The 20,128-nt window shown below is 43.4% G+C and overlaps 1 protein-coding gene across 1 annotated transcript in view; it reads left to right on the top strand.

The window, feature by feature from the left end:
• Positions 1-18,438, top strand: part of ANTXR2 (ANTXR cell adhesion molecule 2) — a 437,579-nt gene extending 419,141 nt beyond the window's left edge. Inside the window, exon 17 of the mRNA XM_030190557.1 lies at positions 15,820-18,438. Coding sequence (XP_030046417.1) covers positions 15,820-15,861 — 42 coding nt within the window. The 3' untranslated portion in view covers positions 15,862-18,438. The remainder of the gene's footprint in view (positions 1-15,819) is intronic.
• Positions 18,439-20,128: the final 1,690 nt, after the last annotated feature.

Genomic DNA, 20,128 nt, shown 5'->3' with positions numbered 1-20,128 from the left:
ATCTTTGACTCCTCCCTCTCCTCTGCGCATATCCAGCAGATAGCCAAGACCTGTCGCTTCTTCCTCCATAACATAAGCAAAATTCGCCTTTTCCTCTCTGAGCACACCACCCGAACTCTCATCCACTCTCTCATTACCTCTCGCCTTGACTACTGCAACCTACTCCTCACTGGCCTCCCACTTTGCCATCTATCCCCCCTTCAGTCCGTTCAGAACTCTGCTGCACGTCATATCTTCCGCCTGAACCGGTACACTCATATCACCCCTCTCCTCAAATCACTTCACTGGCTTCCGATCAGGTACCGCATACAGTTTAAGCTTCTCCTTTTAACCTACAAATGCACTCAATCTACAGCCCCTCCCTACCTCTCTACCCTCATCTCCCCTTACATTCCTACCCGTAACCTCCGTTCTCAAGACAAATCCCTCCTTTCAGTACCCTTCTCCACCACCGCCAACTCCAGGCTCCGCCCTTTCTGCCTTGCCTCACCCCATGCCTGGAATAAACTCCCTGAGCCCATACGCCAGGCCCCCTCCATGCCCATCTTCAAAGCCTTGCTCAAAGCCCACCTCTTCAATGTCGCCTTCGGCACCTAACCACCATACCTCTATGTAGGAAATCTAGACTGCCCCTATTTGACATTTCTCCCATTAGATTGTAAGCTCCTTGGAGCAGGGACTGTCCTTTTATTAATCTGTACAGCGCTGCGTAACCCTAGTAGCGCTCTAGAAATGTTAAGTAGTAGTAGTATGTGCAGATCGGGTGTATTCTATAATAGTGCGCATAGATTTTTTGAAATGCCCACAACTCACCCATTCCATGCCCGTAGCCACACCCCCTTTTAGTCTGTGCGCATTAGAATTTTCGCACTCGCGCTATAGAATATAGAATAAGTTGTGCGCATAAATTGTAATTAAAGCCAATTAGTGCCACTAATTGGTTGTTAAATACCAATTATCGGTGCTGTTCAGCTTGTTAAGTAATTAAGTTGTGTGCGCAATTTGACGATGCGGCCAAATTAGCATGTGCAACTTAAGGCGCCAGATATAGAATTTGGGGGTATGCTATTTGTGCAGACTCACAGATTGTAGTACGTTGCAAGATATGTGCTGAAGTGTTTTGATATTTTGTCATTATTTTGTGTATGTTTTTGTTGTAACCTGCTTTGGCCTTAAAGTGGGATATAAATATGAAAATAAATAAATAAATAAATAAATAGTGCATAGGCATCGTGCTAGCACTTACACACATAAACGTACACGTACTCAGAAAAATGCTAGTATTCTGTAATTTTTACACAGGCAAAGATGGCCACCAAACTTGGCCAGTTTCCCTTTAAAAATTGGTGTACAGCTGGTTATATCTTGCGATATAAACAGCGATATTCAGTGCCAGATTACTGACTGTCCGGCACTGAAAATTACCGACTGTTTGGCACTGAATATTACTGGATAGCCACCTAAGTGCCGTTTTAGCGGTCATTTAAAAAAACAATATTGGGCGGAAAAAGTATTTTGTAGCACTTGGGTAGCATGCACACATGACAAAATTGCCATGAGATGCCTCAGCGTGCCCCGCAGCACACCATTTTAAGTTGTAGTAAGCATGTATTAGTGCTAATGGCAGCTTAGTAAAAGGACCCCTAAGTGTACTGTTGGGTGGTATATTGTCTCTTCCTACAGATCATGAAATACCATATGGGCAGCAGATGAAAGGTTGCAGAGTCCCACAATTGTTGGATTCCTGAGCTGGGCATAAAAATACTCAGGGGGTTTCTATCTTCTCATAGACTGAGTTCTACAGGGTGTTCGCTGTCACCAGTTTTATGAGCAGGATAGTTTTGGTTTTTCCATGAGAATCCCCAATTGATGTTGGCTGCGCACCCCCAGAGACATGACTTGCATTAATCTTTCACCTTGCAGAAGCCATATCTTTCAAAGGTTTATTCCTAACACGGTTTATAATCATGTTGCATATGGGGGAGGCTTTACTGGTCTCATTCCAAAGTAAATATATAAATCAACTATCTGAATATATTTGAAAGAAAAAAGCTGAACTGCAGCCGTACGCTTCAGCTTGTCAACAAATGTTTATGAGGTGAGCGCAATATTATAACGGTTAGAGCAGTGAAATACAGGGAGGTGGTAGAAAAGCCTGGGACTGTTAATGCCGGTTGAATGTAAATTCCTCCTAGACCAGGGAATATGACACTTGCTCGGCTTAGTGATGTTTTTCCTGGCTGCAGTGAGTGAGCAGCAGCAGTTTCCAAATGCCTTAGCAAGGCTGGGGCTTAACCTGAAACCAATATGAAATCCACATGCAATGATGCCCTATTCTCACCATTTGATACGGCACTTTGCAGTGGCTGTGGAAATGAGGAATCCGGGTGTCATTCTCTGTCTCTGCCCTTCCAATCAACAATTTCCTGCTTCCATTTTGCATTTATTAGGCATTAGAAAAGGAATGCTTATCACATCTGATACCAACAAGAAACTCAAACCTATGTGAGGATCTGATTCACTAATCCCCAAATTCTGTAAATGGTGCCAAAAGTTTCCTTTCCTATCAGATATTGTACTTCTTTTCCTATTAATTAGTGTACAGCACTTTGACGTTACCCATGAAAGGCAGTATATTAAAACCAATAAACCATAAAGTTAGACATGCACCTGGCTATTGCACAGGATCAGTTATGTGCATAACATAATTAGCTAATTGGCATGTAATTGAAGTAAGTATCAATAATTGGCATTAACAAGCAGTAATTGACACTAATTAGTAGCTGTGCATGTAACTCACTTTCTGTATACTGACCCCCAAATTCTATATATGGTACCTTAAGTTGTGTGCACTAATTTAAATTGTGCAAATAATTGATTAACAAGCCAATCAGCGCCAATAATTGGTTCTTAACAACCAATTAGCGTCACGAATTGGCTTGAATTAGAATTTACATGCACAACTTTCTAAGCGTATTCTACTGCGTGGTGCACACAAATTCTAATGCGCGCAGTTGGATAGGGGTTATGATGGGTGTGGAATGGGCGGGTTGTGGGCATTTCAAAAAACTCTGCGCACTATTATATAACACACTCGATCTGCGCCTAACTTAGGTGCAGGCATTTAGGCCTGGACTTAGGTGCTGTAAATGAGTGCGCCTAAATTTTAGTCACAAGAATGGTGCATGATCATGATGCTCCTAAGTTTAGGCGTAGTTTATAGAATCACGCTAACTGCGTGATTTTTCGGTACCAATTTTAAGGCGCTATTTATAGAATTTGGCCCTGACTGCCTAACTTCTTTTGTGTGTAACTTGACAGGGGTTGTTAACGTGAGAGGGGAATGCGCATGCCAGAGGCGTTCCAACTAACCTGGTCACACACTTTAAGGAATAGTTAGATTTACATAGCCATTAGGTGCCACTATTTACGCCAGCCATAGACATGGCATAAGTAGTCCCGCCTAACGTTTGGCACGGAACTGCGGACTCACAGTACTGTTCTGTAACAGATTTGCTTTGCAACTCTGGCATTATAAAAAAGTGACTTAATACCCAGGTTTTTGCTGCATAACTTTTAGCAACCTGTATTGAATTTAACCCTAAGATCTTTCTTCCATTCTGTGTCTAGTAGGGGAAAAAGGCGGCAATTCTGTAAATTGGCGCTTCAGTCTAGGCAGCCCAGCTCTGTGGGCTCATCGCCAATTCTATAATGGCATCTTGTCAGCAAGATTCCATTCTAGAATACTGGTGTAAGTCGGCATTGGCATGCCCATGTTTAGGCACACCCCCTTCTGCCATGTCAATGACAAGTGTAAGTTTCAGTACCTAAGCACGCCGAGTGACACACATACCCCCAATCTCTAAATATATTGCGCCTTAAGTTGTGGTCACAAGGCCAAATTGCTCACATAACTTAGTTGATTAATAAGTCAATTAGTGCTGATAATTGGTACTTAACAACCAATTAGCAGCACTAATTGGCTTTAATTAGAACTTACGTGCACAACTTTCTAGTCGTATTCTATAATGCGGTGTTCATAAATTCTAATGTGCTCAATCAAAAAGGTGGTGTGGCCATGGACGTGGAATGGGCAGGTTGTGGGCATTTCAGAAAACCATGCACACTATTATAGAATACAACTGATGTGCGCCTAACTTAGGCGCAGGTATTTAGGCCTGGTTTTAGGTGGCCTAAATGGGTGTGCCTAAATTTTAGGCACAAGAACAGCGCGCGTGCTTGTTCTATTAACTACACCTAACTTTAGGCGTGGTTTTACGGCACTGATTTTTAAATCACCATATATAGAATTTCCCCCATAATTTATAACATTCTATAAGTTACGCATATACCTTGGAGACACGCCCATGTGTCGCCAACGCTCTATCTGCATCTGGGGTTCTCAAGCCAGTCCTTGGGACAAACCCAGCTAGACAGGTTTTCAGGTTACCCACAGTGAATAATTATGAGATTGATTTCCATACAGTGGGTATCCTGAAAACCTGACTGGCTAGGTATGTCCAGAGGACTGGGTAGAGAACTCCTGATCTACTTGTAGATAGACACTATCCTGCTTATTTTCGAAAGAGATCGCCGGCCATCTTCCGACACAAATCGGGAGATGGCGAGCCATCTCCTGAAGCCAGCGAAATCAGTATAATCGAAAGCCGATTTTGGCCAGCTCCAACTGCTTTCCGTCGCAGAGCTGTCCAAAGTTAAAGGGGGTGTTTCCACAGGGTACAGAAGGCGAGACGGGGGCGTGGTTAGGAGATGGCCGGCTTCACCCAATAATGGAAAAAACAAAGCCGGCCCCGACGAGCATTTCGCCGGCTTCACCTGGTCCCTTTTTTTTCAGGACCAAGCTTCAAAAAGGTGCCCTAACTGACCAGATGACCACCGGAGGGAATCGGGGATCACCTCCCCTTACTTCCCCAGTGGTCACTAACCCCCTCCCACCCAAAAAGAAATTTTTTAATATTATTTTTTTGCCAGCCTGTATGCCAGCCTGAAATGTCATACCCAGCTCCCTGACAGCAGTATGCAGGTCCCTGGAGCAATATTTAGTGAGTGCAGTGCACTTCAGGCAGGTGGACCCAGGCCCATCCCCCCCTACCTGTTACACTTGTGGTGATAAATGTTGAGCCCTCCAAACCCCCCCCAAAACCCGCTGTACCCACATGTAAGTGCCCCCCTTCACCCATAAGGGCTATGGTGGTGGTGCAGAGTTGTGGGGAGTGGGTTTTGGGGGGGATTGGGGGGCTCAGCACACAAAGTAAGGGAGCTATGCACCTGGGAGCAATTTTTGAAGTCCACTGCAGTGCCCCCTAGGGTGCCCGGTTGGTGTCCTGGCATGTGAGGGGGGCCAGTGCACTATGAATGCTGGCTCCTCCCACGACCAAAGGGCTTGCATTTGGCCAGGTTTGAGATGGCCGGGCCCGGTTTCCATTATGGCCGGAAACCGAAGCCGGTCATTTCTAAATCCGGCAATCTCTGAATCCGGCAATCTCAGCATTTGACCTAAATGTTGAGATTTGTCCGGCCCCTACCATATTATCGAAAGAAAAGATAGCCGCCCATCTTTTTCGATAATACGGTTGGCGCCGCCCCTTTACGGAGCCGGCCCCGTAGATGACCAGTGTTGTTCGATTATGCCCCTCTATATCACTTAGGTGCTACCTTACAGAATACCGCCTATTGCACATAGGCGCCTAACTGCCAATTAATGGCACCCTTGACGCACCTACCTCTAGCCACCACTTTATAGAATTTCCCCCTTAGCGACTCAAGCCCTAAAAGCCCATAATGTTTCTGAATTTAGCCTTCACATCAGAATGTATGCTGGATCTTAATGGTGTAGAGATGCCTTTCTGCAGTCTTTTAGGCGTGGGCCTCCAGGTGACAGGAAAGAATGTTCAATCTGCGGAAATGTGAGGAAAGCTTTCTTGCAGACGCTAAGGAGTCAGGCTCAAGGGAAGAGATTTTAAGAATGTTGGTTGAGATAATGTCAGACACTGGGGGGTTTAGATATTCCTGGCAGTGTTGTTGTAAATGCTCTCAGGCAGAAAGCAAATTCACATCCAGAAAAAGGTGGACTATGCTATATTTGTTTCTAGGATGATTTCCTTATATGGGCCAATTCTATAACTGGACGTTACAATTTAGGCACCTATTTTGGACTAGATTCTATATACGGTGCCTGAAAAATCGGCACTGAAAATATTTACGCCTAAGCATAATCTGTAAACCACAACTAGATTTAGGTGTTGTTTATAGAATACAGCTAGCAGCCATGCATGCACCTAACTCTAGGTGCGTCCGTTTACGCTAGATAAAACTTGGTGTTAATGCTGGTGCCTAAGTTAGGTGCAGAGCAGGTGTATTCTATAACCATGCGCGTAGATCGTTGGAACGCCCACATCCTGCCCATGGTCACGCCCCCTTTTTTGCAGGGTGCATTAGAATGTGAGCGCACCACTTTACAGAATACGCCTATCAATTTGTGCGCGTAAATTCTCATTAATGCCAATTGTTATCAATAATTGCTTGTTAAGTGACAATTATGGGCGCTGATTGGCTTCTTAAGTAATTAAATTGTGTGTGCAAATCCAGACTACATCCAGACTTGCGTGCACAATTTCAGTCGCGCTATATAGAATCCGGGGGTCTATGTGGCCTTTGAGCCTGTTCTATAAAGCAATTATGCACATAATTTCCATTATAGAATAATAGCATAAGTCAGCAGTTAAATGTTTCAAGTTTTCAGTAGTTTATTAAAATTTAATATACTTCCTAGGGTGGGGACCTTCATGGCAGTTTACAGTATAAAAGTAAAAACAACAAAGCAAAATGTAATCCTATATAATAATTCTCACCTCCAACATTCTGTGCGTCTGCCTGCCTGTGTTCATAACTTTCTTCACAGATGGGCTCCGAAGCCCTAGCTGATGTCACTAGACCCATTATGACGCATCCTATATAATAATTCTCACCTCCAACGTTCTGACTTGTCTGGGACTGTGGCTCATTCCGAGTTGGTCTGCTAGGCTCTGTAGATCAGGCTGACATCACCGTAGCCATTATGATGTCAACTTCAGAACCCAGGGGGAAAAAAACATGCCTCACAGCTGATCCATGTCCAGAGGAGGGTCGCTGGACATGGGTGGCTGGAGGGGGGGCAGGGGAGAGAGGAGGGTCGCTGGACATGGGTGACTGCAGGGGGGCAGGGGCTCGCTGGACATGGGTGGCTGCAGGGGAGCAGGGGGTTGCTGCACATGGGTGGCTGCAGTGGGCGCAGGGGGAGAGGAGGGTCGCTGGACATGGGTGGGTGCAGGGGGAGAGGAGGGTCGCTGGATATGGGTGGCTGCAGGGGAGCTGAGGAAAACCTTGCTAGATCCCGTTTCATTTGTGTCAGAAATGGGCCTTTTTTTACTAGTTATACATAAGAGTAAGGAGTAGACAGAAAGGATCGAGAGAAAAGAGGAAAGTGGAACTCCATTTCAGTAAAGGAAAGGAGAATAGTGTAGCATGGTGAAGAAGGGTAGAGCTGAGATAGGAAGTTATTTCAGGACCCATTCCCCCGGATTCTATATAGCATGACTAGAGATCTGCACCGAAATCCAGGCATATTCTATAACAATGTAATTGTCTTAACAAGCTAATCAGCGTTGATAACAGCACTTAACAAACAATAATGAGCACTAATTGGCAGTAATTAGAATTTACGCGCTCAAGTACCTAAGCATATTCTGTAACGCACTGCACCTAAATTTTAATGTGCGTAGGCAAAAAGGGGTGTGGTTATGTTCAGGGAAATGGGCATTCCAGAATTTACACACGTTGTTATAGAAAATGGCCTGCAGTGGCTACATCTATGCACCCAGATTTACACCACGTTTTCATTGGTGTAAATAGATACGCATAGTTATATTTTCTGGTGCGCGTAGTGGGCACGTAAGAAATGAAATTCATTAGGTAACAAGGCGTCAACAGCCAATAATTGGAGTTGGAACAATTTGCATGTGCGTGCACCTGCCCTAGTCACTATTCTATGACATCAGCGCCTAACTTTTCTTTCACACAACTGAAAAGGGGCGTGGCCATGTGAGGGGTATGGGCAGAACAGGAGGCATTCCAAGAAGTTAGGCATGAGGTTAAGAAATACTGTCATTTGTGCATCCAACTGCCGAAAAATAGAGACCTCTAAAATATATTTAAGCACATTTACATAGGTTTTTATGAGGATCATCAGAGTTCACCTCATCAATGTTGCAATCCAGACTTTCAAGAGCAACGATCAGTGCTTTTTTTGTGCCGGTACGCAACGGTACGGCGTACCGGCACCTTTTTTTTTTGCTCCCCCCGCCCCGTGAGTCCATGTCCCGCACGCAGTGCCAGCCCCCATTTCCGGCCGCTGCTGCTTCTCCTGTTGAGCAGCAGCGGCCGCTACACAAAGAAAAAGATTTTTAAAAAAATTCAAACCTGGCTGAAACGCGGCACCCTGGCACTGTAGACAGCCATTAGGCATTGGCTGTTGCCCCGCAGCCGCTCCTCCTCTTGCCTCTACGTCACTGCGCTCCTCCGGGGTCTTCCTCCAGGGGCAGTGACGTAAGGCAAGAGGAGGAGCGGTTGCGGGGCAACAGCCAATGCCTAATGGCTGTCTACAGTGCCGGGGTGCCGCGTTTCAGCCAGGTTTCAATTTTTTTTTAATCTTCTTTTTCTTTGTGTAGCGGCCGCTGCTGCTCAACAACAGGAGAAGCAGCAGCGGCCGGAAATAGGGGCTGGTGCCGCGTGCGTTACGTCTTCGCGCCGTTCGCGCCAAACTTGGCAGGGAGAGGGAATCCAACAGAGGGAAGGATTGGGGAGAGAGAGAAAGAGGGAAAACAACAGAGGGAAGGATTGGGGAGAGAGAAAGAGGGAAAACAACAGAGGGAAGGATTGGGGAGAGAGGGAAAAACAGATGGAAGGATGGGGAGAGAGAGGGAAAAACAGATGGAAGGATTGGGGAGAGAGGGGAAAACAGATGGAAGGATGGGGATAGAGAGAGAGGGAAAACGGAAGGATTGGGGAGAGAGGGGAAAACAGATGGAAGGATGGGGATAGAGAGAGAGGGAAAACAGGGAAGGATTGGGGAGAGAGAAAGGGAAAACAACAGAGGGAAGGATTGGGGAGAGAGGGAAAACAACAGATGGAAGGATGGGGAGAGAGGGAAATACAGATGGAAGGATGGGGAGAGAGGGAAATACAGATGGAAGGATTGGGGAGAGAGGGAAAAACAGATGGAAGGATTGGGGAAAGAGAGAGGGAAAACAGATGGAAGGATGGGGAGAGAGAGGGAGAAAACAGATGGAAGGATGGGGAGAGAGAGAGGGAAGATGCTGGATGGAAGAATGCAGAAAGAAATAGGGGAGACACTGGAAGGATGGGGAGAGAAAGCAGAGCTGCTGGATGGAAAAGGGGAATAGAGAAAGACTGGAGAATAAGAGGAAGGGGCATGGGGAGAACAAGGGTGAGGAAAAGATGAAAAGCCACAGGTAGATGAAGGAAATTAAAGAATGGATAGTAAGAATGAATTAATCTGGACAGAGAGAGAGCCTGAAAAATATTGAAGAAAGCAAAGAAAAAGGAGACAAAAATGACAAATGGCACAGAAGAGTTAAGCGAAAAGAAAAGAAAGCAGAATCACAGACTGGGACCAATATGGAAAGAAAAACAGTCACCAGACAACAAAGGTAGAAAAAAATCATTTTATTTTCATTTTAGTGTTTGTAATTATGTCCAATTTGAGAATTTACATTGGCTGTCTTATTTTGCACTGGGTATACTGGAGCTGTAAGAGCTTACAGAGATTATTTATAATGAAAAAAATCACTTTATTTTTTTCTCCTATAGTACTATAATATTTTCAATGATGTCTGTTTATATGCGCCATGGCTGGTATAGGGGGTGTGGTTAATGTGGGTGTGGCTATGATAGGGGTGGAGCCATGTGTGGTGACCCCGCCCATAATGAGTACCGGCACCTTTTTTTCTACAAAAAAAGCACTGGCAACGATGTGCAAATCTTCATTGATCCATATTTTTCTCAAGTTTTCAAATGAATTTACTCATCCAAATATCCCCATAATTAGTAGAAAACTTTTGAAATATTATTTAGAAGCAGTCCAAAAAAATTCAAAATTAGCAGATTATCACTAGCACCACTTAATTTACAGCTGTTTTCCCACAGTGTGAGAACCTCCAGGGTTTTTTTTAATGAAAGTCTGTTTGAAGTGATATCTACTCTGCTGGTGCTTTACTTTTGAAATAACAGTTGCTTGGGAATTAGATTATTTTTACATGTATGTCCCTGTACAGAACAAATTTTTTTTGTCCACTATATGAAAATTAGACACCAGCATTTCCACCAAGTTTCAGCAGGCGTAAACGAAGAGCGATCCACATAGAGCACACTTTATAGAATACTGGCTTGATGTGGATCTTTCTGGCACCATTTACTGAATCTGGGCCATTGTGATTTTTCTGTGAAACTGCATTGCTTAGTCCATTGAACTCTGTAAAGTGAGAACTGTTCAAGATGCTTATGATTCCAAACAGCAGTAGATTTCCCAGGTTGTGTAGATATAGTGTAAACACGATAGGCTAATATTTAGATTGTGAGAGGTAGCCAGGCTGCCTCCTGTGATCAGTGCTCAGCCCAGATATTCAGTGCCAGGGTGTTTCCAGTGACTGGCACTGGCTTATTTTTGGCTGGTTCAAACTGGTATTTAGTGCTTGCCAGTTAAGTTTGAACTGGCCAAAGGTATTCCAGCTATTGACGTGGCCAGATTTGGCTCTAAAACTTAGCCGGCGATGTGCTGAAAATCGACAGATAGCCGGTTATATCATGCGATATAACCGGCTATTTGCTAAGTGCTAACTGGGGATATTCATTGGGAGACAGTTGGCTATCTCTTGCTGAATATTGGTGGATAACCGGCTAAGTACCATTTAACAGGCCAGGTGCTGTTCCTAGCTGGTTAAATGGTTTTGAATATCAACCAGGATATTGCTCAGACTACTGGCACTTTATAGAAATTTCATGAATCCTGTTTTCAATGGAGGGTAACGCCATAGCTATACGCACTTCTTAAGGTGCCTATTTTATGTCTGATCTAAAAAGAAACATAGGCACCTACTTTTCTGTATAGAATACTAGCCCAAACGGCTGAAATGCCTAAATTAAGGTGCATTCTCTTCCACCATCCTTATAGCTGGGGTAAATGGTCATACCTAGATGTTCTGTCACCATATACTACAACTTATAACTTATAACATATCTTCATAAGCCAGGTAATAAACCACACTTTGTTGTGAAAAGGATCTTCAGATGTCACACACAAACACTGCAATTCAAAAAGTGTCTTAAGCAGTGCTTTGAAAATCGTCAGCGATCCATATTTTTAAACATTTTATATTGAAAAATACTTTTTTTTAAAACAGTTACTCCATTATAGAATACTAGCATAACCCAGATCTGATGTAACTGCAGGCACCCATACGTGGCAAGGTTCAAGGTTGTCTTTATTTGATGAAATAGTTAGGACAGTGCCATCAAACGATTTACATATTAAGTAGTTGTTACATAGTGCTAGTAAGGTATACACATAACTTACAATATTCAATATATTGAACCCCTGAATTCTATATATTGTGCCCAGCGTTCCACACCGAAATACAAATGTATTCTATAACAATGTGCGTAACTTAATTGGCTTAACAAGCCAATCGTCATTGACAACAGTGCTTAACAAGCAATTATGAGAACTAATTGGCAATAATTAGAATTTACCCGCATAACTCACTAAACATATTTTGTAACACAGTGCGCCTAAATTCTAATGCACACATCCAAAAAGGGTTGTCTCTATGGGCGGGAAAATGGGCGTGTCATGGATATTTCTGAAAAACTACGCACATGGTTATAGAATATACCTGCTCTGCGCAGAATTTAGGCGCCGGCATTTACACCAAGTTTTACTTGCTGCTACTAAATTTGGTTGTGTGGAAAAGCGCTTGGTGTATTCTGTATACCATGTGGAAATTTAAGCCAATTCTATAAAATTTAGGTGTACTTTAGAGAATACACCTAGGCGTAATTTTTTTCCGTGCGGATTTTTCAGTCTCTTTATATAGAATCTGGCCCTATGGGGTAAATTCTATAAGTGGTGCCAAAACGTTTATGCACTGAGCACTATTCTATAAAGGGTATACATCCTTAATAAAATAGCACTTAGGGTATAAACTGAGTCTAACTTTAGGCGCTGGCATTTAAGATGTGAATACTGCTGCCTAAATTAGGCATGGTTCAGCTGAATTCTGTACAAAAGTACATATATAAGTACATAAGTATTGCCATACTGGGAAAGACCAAAGGTCCATCAAGCCCAGCATCCTGTTTCCAACAGTGGCCAATCCAGATCACAAATACCTGGCAAGATCCCAAAAAGTACAAAACATTTTATACTGCTTATCCCAGAAACAGAGGATTTTCCCCAAGTCCATTTAATAACGGTCTATGGACTTTTCCTTTAGGAAGCCGTCCAAACCTTTTTTAAATTCTGCTAACCTAACTGCCTTTACCACATTCTCTGTCAACGAATTCCAGAGTTTAATTACACGTTGAGTGAAGAAAATTTTCTCCAATTCGTTTTAAATTTACTACATTGTAGCTTCATCGCATGCCCCCTAGTCCTAGTATTTTTGGAAAGCGTGAACAGATGCTTCAGATCTACCCATTCAACTCCACTCATTATTTTATAGACCTCTATCATATCCTCCCCTCAGCCACCTTTTCTCCAAGCTGAAGAGCCCTAGCCGCTTTAGCCTTTCCTCATAGGGAACTTGTCCCATCCCCTTTATGCACTAAAATTTTGGAATGCCCCTAGCCATGCCTTCCATAATGTATGCGTGTTAGGATTTACGCGCAGATCATTATTGAATACGATCTGCACGTAAATCCTAATTAAGGCCAATTAATGTCAGTAATTGATTGCTAGCAGCCAATTATGGGCACTGATTGGCTTGATAAACAGTTAAGTTGTGCACGCAAATCAGCTATGCGCTCTGATTTGAGCGCACAACTTTAGTCACTGTTTATAGAATCCACGCTCTTACACAATAGCACTTGTTTTTTGTTGCCACTTTTATGGGTGAGTGCACATTTACCCACAAAAGTGACAGTGTTCTGTTCACATATGCACTCAAATGACATCTAACTGTGGATGGCCTGTTACAGAATTGCCCTTCAAAACCAAACAGTCCCACAGATGTCAGAATGAAGAAAACAAGGGGTGGGAATGACTGATGTGATGAGTCGGGATGAAAGTTCAAATCTTTTATTTATGTATACACATCAGCATTTGCTTGTAGATAGCACATTGAAGAAAAGCATCAAACTGGACCTAAGGATGGACTGAACACGGTCCGTGTTTCGGCATGTGCTTTCATCAGGAGTCCAAAAGGTAGGATCAAATGATCAAATGCTGGAATATGCTGAAAGGAAACAAGGAATTCCTAGAGTCTCTTACTAATAATCCTCCAGTAGTGTCATTGTGACCATGAATGAGTGTGCAACTGAGGATTATCAATAACAGACTCTAGCGTTGCGTGTTTCCTTTCAGCATATTCTGGCATTTGATTCTACTACTACTACTACTACTTAACATTTCTAGAGCGCTACTCGGGTTACGCAGCGCTGTACAATTTAACAAAGAGAGACAGTCCCTGCTCAAAGAGCTTACAATCTAATAGACAAGTGAACGGTCGGTCCGATAGGGGCAGTCAAATTGGGGCAGTTTGGATTCACTGAACGGTAAGGGTTAGGTGCCGAACGCAGCATTGAAGAGGTGGGCTTTAAGCAAAGACTTGAAGACGGGCAGGGAGGGGGCTTGGCGTAAGGGTTCAGGAAGGTTGTTCCAAGCATAGGGTGAGGCGAGGCAGAATGAGCGGAGCCTGGAGTTGGCGGTGGTGGAGAAGGGTACTGAGAGGAGGGATTTATCCTGTGAACGGAGGTTACGGGCGGGAACGTAAGGGGAGATGAGGGTAGAGAGGTAGTGAGTGGCAGCAGACTGAGTGCATTTGTAGGTAAGAAGGAGAAGCTTGAATTGAATGCGGTATCTGATCGGAAGCCAGTGAAGTGACCTGAGGAGAGGGGTGATATGAGTATATCGGTTCTGGCGGAATATGAGACGTGCAGCAGAGTTCTGAACAGACTGAAGGGGGGATAGATGGCTAAGTGGGAGGCCGGTGAGGAGTAAGTTGCAGTAGTCCAGGCGAGAGGTAATGAGAGCGTGGACGAGAGTTCGGGTGGTGTGTTCAGAGAGGAAAGGGCGAATTTTGCTGATGTTAAAGAGGAAGAAGCGATAGGTCTTGGCTATCTGCTGGATATGCGCAGAGAAGGAGAGAGAGGAGTCAAAGATGACTCCGAGGTTGCGGGCAGATGAGACGGGGAGGATGAGGGTGTTATCAACTGAGATAGAAAGTGGAGGAAGAGGAGAAGTGGGTTTTGGTGGAAAGACGAGAAGCTCGGTCTTGGACATGTTCAGTTTCAGGTGGCGGTTGGACATCCAGGCAGCAATGTCGGATAAGCAGGCCGATACCTTTGCCTGGGTCTCCGCGGTGATGTCTGGTGTGGAGAGATACAGTTGGGTGTCATCAGCATAGAGATGATACTGGAAACCATGAGATGAGATCAGGGAGCCCAGGGAAGAGGTGTAGATTGAGAAGAGAAGGGGTCCAAGGACCGATCCCTGGGGAACACCAACAGATAAGGGGATGGGGGTGGAGGAAGATCCATGAGAGTGAACTTTGAAGGTGCGGTGGGAGAGATAGGAGGAGAACCAGGAGAGGACAGAGCCCTGGAACCCAAATGAGGACAGTGTGGCAAGAAGTAAGTCATGATTGACAGTGTCAAAAGCGGCGGATAGATCCAGGAGGATGAGGATGGAGTAGTGGCCTCTGGATTTGGCAAGGAACAGGTCATTACAGACTTTAGAAAGTGCTGTTTCTGTCGAGTGAAGAGGGCGAAAACCGGATTGAAGCGGATCAAGGATGGCATGAGAGGAGAGAAAATCAAGGCAGCGGCTGTGGACTGCGCGCTCAAGTGTCTTGGAGAGGAAGGGTAGGAGGGAGATGGGGCGGTAGTTGGAGGGACAGGTAGTTTTTGGACTCCTGATGAAGGCAGATGCTGAAACACAGATTGTGTTGAGTCCATCCCTAGGTCCAGTTTGATATTTTTCTTCAAATGCTGATGTGTATATATGAATAAAAAATTTGAACTTTTATCCTGACTCATTGGTCATTTTCACCCCTTTTTTTCTTCACATGCTGACAGCTAAATAGCAGGTATCTGCTTATTTCTGGGATAAGCATAAAATATATTGAACTTTTTTGGGATCTTGCCAGGTATTTGTGACCTGGATTGGCCACTGTTGGATACAGGATGCTGGGCTTGATGGACCTTTGGTCTGTCCCAGTGTGGCAATACTTATGTACTTATCTCTTCTAATTACATAGTAACATAGTAGATGATGGCAGATAAAGACCTGTATGGTCCATCCAGTCTGCCCAGAAAGGTGGCCAGAATTGCACCTGACACTCCGTGCAGATAACCCCATTTGTGCTTTTATTCCCTGCTCAGTGCAGATTGCTCCCCTTCGTTGTTCGATTAGATCATTGTGTGTATTTTTCATCACTGCTGAAAAGAGAACCAAATATTTCTCTGCTTGTTTTCATTGTGCTCTTCACCAGAATAATTGTAGCTATGCTTTTTCCTTCATTCTAGGGTCGGTGTATTAACTTCTCTCGAGCACAGTCTTCACAGTAAAGAAGAACCGAAAGGTGGAAAGCTTCCAAAGTCACCTTTTAGCCAAAGAAAGACACCAAAGCACTTCTGTGAATTCACACAGGACAACCTTTTGCCTCTCAGCCCAGCTCAAACATTCCCTGCTGGTTCTTAGGTTTTGATTCTGCCAGTTGATCTAACCACAGTGGCAGCACCCCCTTCCCCTTTATCAGTGTTGTTCCACAATCTGTCATTGAGTTGATGAGAATTACCAGTGTTGATCTCGGACCTCCAAAAGGGATGCAGAGTTCTATGCTTCCAATGACTTCTAAACAAATGCAAGGGTGGACAAGGAAAAGGGTCTTCCCGCTCTCTTCTCCCACAAGGTACGCCCAGACTGAACAAATGAGAAAAGATGACAAATGTTCTAGACACTGTCACGCCATTTGGCAGAGATGTTCCATTGCCCAGATGCATAAGTGGGAATGAATATCAAAACTAGAGACTGATAGCCAAAGGTGAAGGGTACAGACTGCCTCCTGGCTAAATAAATGCAAAAATATTTAATTGCTCTGTATCCCCAAATCCTTCCATTCCCCCATTGATTGTATTATGTCTTATAGGAACCTTCAGACTGGAAGTTGTGCCTTGCTAACACTGAAAAGTGCATGAGAACATGTAGCCAGGACACCTCAAGGAAGTGGTAGCAGAAAGACTTGCTGAACATACCTTTCTTTCATGAGTCAGTAAGACAATTAATAGAGTGTCATTCTGTAGGAAGACAGCATGTAACCATAGATCCTCAATAAACTTTGAGGGACTGATGTTTTTGAGACCTTGACACTGTGGCTGGTAGATTTTCCCTTTTTCCACATTCAGAGTTCAGCAGTACATAAAACAGCCTTAACCATAAGGAGGCTGGTTTGGTGGTGATGTTGTTTATGTCTATAAAAATAAATAAAACAGTAGCCTCAAAGCTAGTGTCTCAGAGGTCCCCCCCCCTCCTCTCCTCCTTCCAAATCTCCAAGGGCTTTTCAGCGTCACAAGCCAGCAACCCTCTTTGCATGAGAATTTCAAAGTTTAATTAATATAATTAAAGGGAACAGCAAGCAGCAGCCTGTGAAGATTTCGCTCATCTTTTTTATGCCTTTTGACATTGAATGACCTATTACTGTATGCATTACTTGGATTTTGAGGGGCACTGTGTCTTGGCTAGCATTCAAGAGAAGTGAAAAAGGCCTTTCTTTCATCAGTTTAGGCACTGCTTTTATAAGGGTGCTGGCCTGCACCAAACACTGCCTTGTTATTTTCTTCAAGCACAAAAATAAAATATTACAGCGTTTTGTCACGTCGGCAGTTCAAAATTATGTTAGCGTGAGTGGAAAGACTGTGGGGTTGGAAAGAGACGGCAGCTGAGCAAAAAGGCTCAAATGATGTAGTCACTTTTGATACTGATCTTCAGATTCAACATCGATATTCGTGTCGAAACCTGACAAGACACGCCTGTTTTGATGAGAACTGGTAGAGACAATGACCAGTGGCTGGGTCAGTGGGATGTCTCTCTCTGAGCAGAGAGGCTTATCAAATGACACTAAAAATAAGTTCAACAACTATCATTTATGAGAGGAAAAGGCGAGCATTTCACATTTGGTGGGCATCCATGTGCACAAGATGGGAACAGCAATGCAAAGTGTCTTGCTTTAATTATCCCTCTGGTGGTTTTTTTTTTAATGCTCTCACCAAAAATTGCAAGAGAGATAATTCTCTTGGTCTCTATCCAGTTCTGGGGCACTACCAAAGGTGCCTCATATGTCTATGCATCCACTTGCTTAATTATTGTGCTTGGGTTTATGTCCTTGGCTTGTCCAAAGTCAATAAGTGCATGTAGATTGAAAATAAAATATATTGATGTGAGTTTTCAGCAGTTGCTTGGTTTTCTTCCACTTTTATTGCAGGCTAAAACTGCTTTGCTGAGTTTCCAGTCTGCTCTCCCTTCCATTTGGAAAGCACACCCACCAGCCTCTGGCATGACATGATTGGCGAAAAAGCAGAAAGACAGTGAGAAGTGGGCCACGAACTCAAGAGACTAGGACAGCAGTCGGGTCTTAAAGAATTTTTATGACTAAGAGACTTGACACAGTAGTGTGTTTTGGCCACAGGCCTGCTTCAGGAGTCTTATATATATATATGAGCACATGTAGGAAATCTTCGATGTAATGTATCCCTCAAGTGCTTGTACAATAGGTTGGTCTTTTCTCAAGACCAACCTATTGTACAAGCTCTTGAGGAATACATTACATCAAAGATTTCTCACGTGTGCTCATATATATAAGACTCTTGAAGCAAGCCTGTGGCCAAAACACAGTACTGTGTCAAGTCCTTTATTAACTGAAATTCTTTAAGACCCAAGACTGCTGTCCTAGTCTCTTGAGTCCATGGCCCCGCTGCTTTTCTGGTGCTGTGCATTCTTCGTGTGATTTTGGCGTTATTCCACCTAGGCAGATTTTCACTGGACCTTCGGCATATGATTGGCAAAAAAGATATATCACCAGCTAATGCCAGGGGCTTCCAACCATTCCACAATTCTTTAAAATGCATGATTCTGTCTGTCAAGGGAAATGATAACTATTAGAAAAAGAAAACAGGACTCTTGAAGAAATGGTATGCCGTTACTGATGCTACTTCTACCTACTATATAAGTGATTGTATGTGAATTACTCGTATAAGAGTTGGGTGATAAAAAGACCAAATTCTGATTCTGCTTTACCAAAAACCACTTAGTTAGGGCTGTTTATTTTTTTATCATTATTATTTTGGTTAAAGTTCAACTGAAAAGTGGATCCTCCTTGTGTGACCTTCCTTTTCTATAACCGTGCTGAAGCAGAATAGCCATAATCTGATAAGACTGGTATTATATGAAGTGAAGTGTTTTGTACATACTTTGAAGTCATGTGTGTTACTTCTAAATGTGTAAATAAATTTAAAAGAATAAAATGATTAGTTCTTCACTTGTAAACTGATTTCCCATATCTGCCATCAGAAACATCAATAGAAGACTGCTTTGGGTTGTAAAGCACAGTTGTCATGTTTGGTGTTAACAGGATGAGAGGAATAAGCCTGCCTTCAGTGATGCCTAATGTGTGTGTTTATGTTTATGCTTATTTAAAACTTGGTATCCTGCTCACCCTTACCAGACCAGAGCGGTAGAGAAGAGAAAGGAAGAGAGCATACTGAATATATTTATGCATGACTTAAACCTGCCTATTCTGAATCAAGTCATCTACACATGTGAAAGCAATTCTACAGTCTGGAACCTGCATTTACGTGTGTGTTACACACATAAATGTCTAGAATGTTTGCACTTATGTGCAAATGTGTGCACATACCTGTGTAAATGCTAGCTGGGCATGTAGGCACTATTTTGGATATACCTGCATCATTTGCATAATTACTCTAGTATTCTATAAGGGAACCCAGGGCCTTCTGGCTTCTACCATCTGGCCTGAGGGCTCCTAAATGGAGACCCCCCAGAGCTATAGAATTACCGCTGTAGTCTTTATTAGTTTTTATTTTCATATGTGCTGTCACGTATTAAGTCCAACCAATCAACTAACAGCATCATTATAATAAATGACATAATATATATGCAGATGGAAGATAGTTTTATTACAAACCACTGTAGTCAAAGTCTACAAAGGATCCTGATTTAGCCCCATTTCATAAAGGCACCATGGGCCCCTATGTGCTTTTCTAGATTCCCAGAAATCACAGGACTGTGCTAATTCCAAAGCAAAAATGTATATCTTCTCTGAAGCTGATTGTAAATGTGAGCATCTGTTCTATGCATGTACTCACATATTATACAGAATAGACATGAAGATCACAGCTCTGCCCTGGCCAGAACGCATCTCGTGAATGCCTACATGGAAGCCACTTGAAAGTATGGACTATCTTTTGACCCATGTACTTTTTATACACATCTATGACCATACAGTTATTTCCACACGTAGGAAAACCCTTATAAAATCCCCCCTTGATGCTGCAAACAGAAGCATTAAATACAGCTTTTTTCATTTATTCTCCCTCATTCCCAGCATGCAGTTCCATATCTGTCCACCCCCCCCCCCCCCCACTCTCCTAGTGTACCCCTACATTTCTTATGGTGTCCCTTCAACACACATTCCTGGTAAAAAAAAAAAAAAAAAATCAACCATATAATCAAGAAAATGCTTTTTTTTTTGTTACATTTGTACCCCATGCTTTCCCACTCATGGCAGGCAATGGAGAGTTAAGTGACTTGCCCAGAGTC

This window comes from Microcaecilia unicolor, chromosome 2, assembly GCF_901765095.1.
Source record: "Microcaecilia unicolor chromosome 2, aMicUni1.1, whole genome shotgun sequence".
Classification (NCBI taxonomy): domain Eukaryota; kingdom Metazoa; phylum Chordata; class Amphibia; order Gymnophiona; family Siphonopidae; genus Microcaecilia; species Microcaecilia unicolor.
The sequence above is the reverse complement of the archived record's forward strand: the minus strand, read 5'-3'. Positions and strand labels throughout refer to the sequence as shown.